General features: G+C 39.9%; 1 protein-coding gene across 2 annotated transcripts in view; it reads left to right on the forward strand.

Moving 5' to 3' along the window:
* Positions 1-411: 411 nt before the first annotated feature.
* LOC119597764 (serine/threonine-protein kinase Chk2-like) overlaps positions 412-7,500 on the forward strand; it is a 9,519-nt gene continuing 2,430 nt past the window's right edge. For both annotated transcript variants that reach the window (XM_037947389.1, XM_037947390.1), the window contains exons 1-7: positions 412-559; positions 1,817-1,925; positions 2,217-2,325; positions 4,542-4,696; positions 5,659-5,786; positions 6,177-6,290; positions 6,859-7,062. In XM_037947389.1, coding sequence (XP_037803317.1) covers positions 524-559; positions 1,817-1,925; positions 2,217-2,325; positions 4,542-4,696; positions 5,659-5,786; positions 6,177-6,290; positions 6,859-7,062 — 855 coding nt within the window. In that variant the 5' untranslated portion in view covers positions 412-523. The remainder of the gene's footprint in view (positions 560-1,816; positions 1,926-2,216; positions 2,326-4,541; positions 4,697-5,658; positions 5,787-6,176; positions 6,291-6,858; positions 7,063-7,500) is intronic.

The following is a 7,500-nucleotide window of genomic DNA, read 5'->3' on the forward strand; positions in this document are numbered from 1 at the left end:
CCATCTATATTGATGTTTTATATCAATATTTGATAGTGATAATGCTTATAGGAAAACGTTAAGTTGTGACGGTTGGCGTCGTTCTTATCATCCGTTTATAACGATTTTAATGACAAGAAGTAATGACAAAGAAACTTTTTAGAGGAAATTGAGACGAAAATAAAACAAATAAAATATTTTATTTAAATTTTTGACTATTTCCGCGGGAGGGAAGACCGCTGCCACATCTCCAAAGAGTTGGGCCACACCACTGAATGTCAGATCGTATGCACTAGCCTCCACCACCGCAACGAACAGCAGCGCTACATGAAAACCGAGCAGTACGATCAGGGGGAGAAAATAAGTCCTCCCATCGCCGACGAGAACTAAACTAAGACTTGTTTACCCGGCGATTTGGCAGCGGCGCGGGCGAGCAGGCACCGTGGCGCAAGGCTGGATGTCGGCGGCCGCGCTTACTCCTCTTTATCGCCTCTTCCCCCTCTTCCCGTGATTCGTCCGACTCCGCTGGCCTCCTGGGGACGAGATGGAGCCTTTTCCCAACAGCCAGGCGAGCACGCAGGTGAGGAGGGCTCGCTCTGGGCGTGAGACGAGGCGAGGTCGGCCGGGAGGCGGGTTCTTGTCGTTTTCCTAAGTCAAAATGCCCAAGAAATGCTTAATAAATTCTTGATTTCCATTTTCAGGGAGAGATTCAGGAGGCTCAGCGTCACCCCCCTCGTCAGCGCTCAAGGGCGGGAGAAGATGTTCTTTTTCCAGCTCTTAATGAAATGCGAAAAGTCATGGAAACTCGTGTTCATTTTTTTTTTTTTTTCTTCAAATTATTATTATTATAACTACTCTTATTTCTCTGTGATTGTCATCCTCCTTATTGATTGGCGTTCCTGCTTATCCTGTATTGTGCGCGGCCTTGCCTCTTGGCCTTGGAAGGACGCGTTGCCGGAAGCCGACCCCAGGCTGGAGGGGAGGCCTGGGGTCGGCACCCCCCCCCCCGCATGTGTGGGGGGAGTCGTCCATGCTCGGGGGGGGGGGGTACTAGGGAACGCAGGGGTCGTGGGGACGCTTCCTGCGGTTGCATTCGCAGCGAGGGGTTGCTTGCCTTCACTGGGGAGCCGTTGGGCGCGGAGGAGGAGGTGGCTGGCCTTATTTATTCTTTATTATTGATTGATTGATTGATTTGTTTTATTTGTATTTATCATTATTAATTTTTTTTTTTTTGGGGGGGGGGGTCAAATGAATTCATCTTCCAATCATCCGCCTCTTGTTCGTTAATTTATCTCTGTTTAATGTGCTAATGTATTGCTACACTTGTGGTTTTGCCCGCAACCCGGCAGACTGCGTGTGGGATTGCGGGTGCTTCTGTTGAACATTTCTACAAAAGGTCTTGACTGGTGGAAAGGTAGTTATGGGGAAAAAAGGCTGCAAATATAAAGAAAAACAGGTGTAAAGTGAGGAGAAACACCTTCATAGGATCGGAAAGCCAACTGATCTAAGCGTCGAGTGGTGCTGCGGCCTCCACTCGCCTCCACTCGCCTCCACTCTCCCTGCTCCGGCAGCAGTCGATAGACCCTCGTCATTTGCTTTTTATGAGAAGAATCAGATTTGTTCTGCGAAGAGACGGATTCTCTGTCAGTGCAAAATTCAGGCAGCAGAAAAGTGCAGCATCATTACTTAAGATCATGTTAGAAACTTCATACACTCAAGGTTCAAATGTAAATCTTTATTTTAAGTAATGTCGCAACTGTGTCTTCTGGAAATGTTTGCACTTGCATGCACCATGCGCATAAACACAAATCCCTGATACAGTACCCCTTCCCTCCAGGGCTGGCGCGAGACGCAGGAGGTGGCAAGCCAGTCGGAGTATGAATTGGCCGATACAGAGAATGTCTGGGGTCGACTGCTCTCCGTCAGGGAAAATGTCTCTGTTTATAGTAAGTTTCTTTTTTTCTTTCATGTTGTATTATTTGTTTTCATAATTGAAAATTAATTTTGCAGATAGAAGCAGTTGAACTGAATTATCTTTTAGATGTTTTTAATTCATAGCATCTCGTTCCTCCTCCAACTTTTCATTCTCCTTCTCCTCTCTTTCCTTTCCATTTCTCCCTCCCCTTCACTTCCCCTCCTCCATCTCTTATCCATCTTTTTCTGCTCTTCTTCATCATCATGAACATCATCATGACTATCAGTTGTGGCTTTCTAATTCCATTTGTTTCTTCCACCAGACTTGAGCAAAAACTCTTACACCTTCGGGAGAGGAGACGCCGACCACCAGTTCACGAAGGACCACTTTGATAATTCGCTTTTGTCAGCCATTTCAAAAATACACTTTCGGTGAGTGGCTGTGTAAGAGGTTGGTATTATGTGATGTAACTGGATTTTTGTGTTTTATGTTGTTTGGGTGGATTTTTTTATTTCATGATTATGGTTATATCCTCCTCTTCCTCCTTCCTTATCCTTCTCTTCCTCTTCCATATCCATGAGGTAAATTAAGCCTTTAACGTTTTATTTGCCTTGACTGAGCATAAGCTACAAAAAATTTGGTTAATTTTCCGACTATGACAGTCGGATCATCCCTGACAATATTTATTTATATCTCCACATTTGTTCTCGTGTGATGAGAACGAATCTGATGATCATTTCTGTCACTTTCTCCAGCCGACAATCGGGATGTGACTTGATAAGTCCTGATAGCAGGGGAGGGCATGAAGTGGATCAGGGAAATAACGGGGTAAAACAGGCTGAAATAACAAGAATAGAGAACAGACATGTGTAAAACATCAACAACAACAACAAAAAAAAAAAGCTTAAAATCAGATAATAAAACCCTACCGATGTCCCCGCCATCTTTGAAAGTCTATGGACTAATGCACCAAATTTCGGAAACTCTATGGGAACCTAACACATCGTTTGGTAAAAATCTACAGTATTCAGGATTTCACGTAATCCAGATCCCCCGTGGTAATCATACATTGCATCCTAACCTTAACCCTGAGGAATTTATACACTTTGATCTATATATTCCCTCGACTTCCGTGGTAATATATACACCCATACCTTTATATTGTAAAACACCAAACGTTTCTTCACTTCTGTCTTGCTTTCTAAAATCACTTTTTTTTTTGCCATTTGGGGGACTTGATGAGTTCAAATATTAGGCTGTGATAGATACTAATGTCTATTTCTGTATATCCACAATTTTTTTTTTTTTTTTTTTTTTTTTTTTTTTTTTTTATGGTTGGTTCATGTTTGAGCCGCCGTGTTCACAGCATGATACTTAATTATAGTTTTCATGTTGTGATGCTCTTGGAGTGAGTACGCGGTAGGGTCCCCAGTTCCTTTCCACGGAGAGTGCCAGTGTTACCTTAATCATTTTCTCTATTTATCTAGGCTTTAATAAGGCTTTAAAAATTATCCAAAATTGAAGCAACACACTGAAACATTACCCATTTCTCAATGAATGTCGGAGCACGGCCTTTCAAATCTCCTGTTGGCAAAACACGCATAAGCACAAGGTTATTGTACAGAATAGCATAAATAATTGCATAAATACGCAAAAGAAGTATAATAAAACTAAAAAAACACATTATATACATGAATTAGAGAAAACAGAATGATGATTACAAAATATTCGTTTTCACATGTGTGGCAATACATGGACCACTTGATAGATTGCAGTAATGAGTTAAACATCACATTTGTTTTGGGCCGCACAAGCTAAACATGGATGAGGACTTAGAAAATGAAGGATCAGTCTTCTCTCTTCTCTGTCCTGTATCTCCATTATTTTATATTTGCGCACCTTTTGCCATAGATGAAAAGCGTCTTCGTTTTTGTCAAGATAACCAGTCCATACACTTTTTTTTTTTAGTGTAATCCTGGTTGTCATGCTCGGAAAGTTTTCCAAAAATTCATGGGTTGTTTTCCCACTTCCCACACCGTCTCCATACCCCATACCCCTTGTAGGACCGCATCTCTTACTGTCAGTCATGCAGTCACAATTCTTGTCTCGTTTTTCTTGTGCATAAAATGTGAGTTGTTTAAAGTAATAAAAAGTGTGAATTAAGGCTGACCCCCATCCCCCCTCTCTATTTCCCTTCTGTGAAGTGCACGATAATGCATCATGCAGTCACCTGATATGCATTGTCTTTTGACTATTTTTACATATAATAAATACACATAACATTGTCATAGAATATAGATATATGTCTTTCTGGTACAGGAAACAATAAAAAACTCTTGAAATATCAGAGATCAATAGATGCATGGTATTATTTGCAGTTGGAAAGACATGCCGGAGCATTTGTACACAATGAATATAAGTCACAAAATATTGTTACATATATGGCAAAGAACATTATAACAGTAGACAAATAATGGCCACTGGGAATGGCAAATTGGCGTGGTCATTTCTCTTAACCTGCCTTAACAAGGGTGACAAGAATGGTAAATGGCAGAGTGCAGATCTTATTATTATCATTGTTATTATCATTATTATTATTATTATTATTCCTTCCTTTTCATTCCCCCCTCCCCTCCTCCTGTTACAGAGTGAGTCGTGAGACCAATATCAGCAATGAAGTGGTCCTACTGGAAGACCTGTCCTGCAATGGCACTTTTGTCAACAAGAAGCCGGTCGGGAGAGGGAAGAAGGTTGTCCTTCAGAATAACGACGAGATCTCACTTGCACATGCTAATAAAAAAGGTGCATGTAATTTCATTATTCAGAGGGGGACATTGAGTCAGAGTGAGGGAGGAAATGGGGATAAGAGAGGGGGACATTGAGTCAGAAGGGAGGGAGGAAAAGGGGATAAGAGTTGTTGTGCAGATCAGTAGAGAGGCTTGGCTTGCACATGCTGAGGAAAGGTCATATCTCCCTTTTTTCTTTTTTCTTTTTTTAAATGAACTTACTTATTTATTTATTAATCTTGTGTTTATGAATGTTTTGTGTTAGTAGAAGAGATAGAAACGGGGAGAGGTGGGAGAGTGTGGGCAATAGCCTTGGATGAGGACACTGCCAAGACCTCGAATGCCCACGGAAGGAAAGTGGATTTGTTCTGAGGGAGCTGCTTTCCTCTTCTCGTGCCAACAGAGTACAAAAGACCTTTTCTTTCCTTCTTTTTATTGATATTTTAAGAGGATAGAAAAAGAATGGAGGGAGCAAAGGCATGGGATGAAGATAGCAATGACCTTGATTTTTTGTTGTTGTTGTTGTTCGTATTGTAGTTATGTCGTTGAACAGACGTTGTCTTTTCTTTTCTGTTTAGGTATTGTTCCGTTGGTATGATTTTTTCCTTGCAAGGAAGAGAATTTGATGACCATGAAATTTTTGTGCTTTGAGTGTTCTTCTCTCTTTGTTTGTATTTGGGAAAGTATTTTTTGCAAAGGAAGATTTTTCCCATTTTTGCAGTGAGAGCTTAGTGTAAATCATCAATTGGTGTCTGAGTCAGTGTCACTGAATCTATGATATAAGAAAAAAATGGGAAATGGCAAAATAAAAATAAAAGAAAGATGAAGAAAGGGAAAAAGAGAAGCAATAAACATGTAAACATAAACACCAGTTATAAATGAAACAAAAAGGATGATCTATGTAAACGAACATCGATTAGAAAGAAAGAGAAAAAAATGTGCATCCTGAAGCATCAGTTCGATTTCTCATCTCCCCAGTATTTGTGTTCTACGACTGCCTGCAGAATGACGACAGCAATTACCCCCCGCAGTTGACGCAGTTGTACACCATGTCGAAGAAATTGGGCGAAGGAACCTTCGGGGAAGTCAGATTGGCATATAAGCAGGTAGGGCACAAAAATAGAGGAGATAATAGCGTAGTGGTAGTAATAAAAATGACAATGGTAAAACATGATGATAGTGGTGGTGATTTTGATAGCAGGAGAAAGATAATCAGTAGTAGGCAGTTGGAATGAATGGTGTTAACTACATTTGTATTCTAAATAATGGGGATGATGAAATAATTCTAAGGATAATGATAGTAGTAATAATGGTGATAATGATCATGATATATGGAAATGAAGTGATAAGGAAAGTGATTATGTAAGTGAATCATCCAAAAGATAATGAAATCAACTACAGTTACTAAAGACATTAATAATAACATGTACAATGGTTATAATAATTAAGATAATTGACAGTCGAATAGCCCCTCATGTGGCCTTCTCTCCTCACAGGACACACTCGAGCGCTGTGCTGTCAAAATCCTCAGGAAGAAGGGCAGTCAGATTGTCCTAAATAATATCAACACAATCAACAATGAAATCAAACTTCTTCAATCAGTGGACCATGTGAGTAGAGTTCAGTGGTGGGAGGTTTTGTTGTGCTTTGGGGTCTCTGTCTTTCTGTCTCTCTGTCTCCATCTTTACGTCTCTTTGTCTCCGTCTTTCTGTCTCTTGGTCTATGTATTTTCTCTCTTCTCTACATTCCTCTTCTCTCCCCTCCACTCTGGTGAGATTTGATGGTGGGAGGTTTTGTTGTGGTTGTCTGTCTCCTCTCTTTTCTCTCCTTTCCTCTCATCTCCTCATCTGTCCTCTGTCCTCTCCTCTTCTTTCTCTCTGTCTCTGTTTCTGTTTCTCTCTCTTCTAGTGTGATTCTGTGTATCTTTTACAGGCAAGGATAGGGTGGGAAGAAAAGTGTGTGAAAGGTAATGATAAAGGAAGGAAAAAAAAGGGATGACAGTAGACGATATCACATGGCAAGATCTCTAAAGTCAGTGTGTGAGAAATAATAGTAAATTCCCAAGTCTAGCTGTACTGTACTGTACAAAAATAAAAGAAAAAAGGAGGGATTGGAAAAATAAGAACCTCTATTCCCAGATGACGTAACTTGACTCTCCAACTGTTTCCTTCTCGGCAGCCATGCATTATCAGGCTGCAGGATGTGATCGATACTCCAGAAAAGATCTACATCGTGATGGAGCTTGCCGAGGGTGGGGAGCTATTTGACAGGCTGGCCTCCAACCGCAGACTACCCGAGTCGACTGTTAAATTCTACTTCTACCAGTTGGCACTCGCAGTTCAGTACCTGCACAGGAAGAACATCACACACAGGGATATTAAGGTACCTGAACGCAGAAGTCTTAAGCTAGCAGGGTTGTTGTTTTCTGTCATTGCTGTTGGGAAAATCATTATCATTATGGAAATCACCAAAATGCAATCCTTGTCTCGTACTATTGCGGTATAAATTCTTTTTTTGTTAGCATCATTATTATTGTATGGTGATGATTAAAATAATAATAATTATTATTATTGATGTTATTATTATTATTAATATTGTTATTTTTATTTTTATTTTATTATAGTTGCTATTATTGTTATAGTTGTTAATATTATTATTATTATCATTATTATTATCATTATTATTATTATTATTATTATTATTATTATTATTACTATTCATATAGTCAATAAAATCAACCTTGTTATTATTAATTGGATTGAGTATTATTTCGATTAGTATTATGTTGGTGCTTCCTGGTCCAGGTGATGTGTTTTGTAT

The sequence above is a fragment of the Penaeus monodon genome, chromosome 40 (genome assembly GCF_015228065.2).
Source record: "Penaeus monodon isolate SGIC_2016 chromosome 40, NSTDA_Pmon_1, whole genome shotgun sequence".
In the NCBI taxonomy this organism is placed as follows: Eukaryota; Metazoa; Arthropoda; class Malacostraca; order Decapoda; family Penaeidae; genus Penaeus; species Penaeus monodon.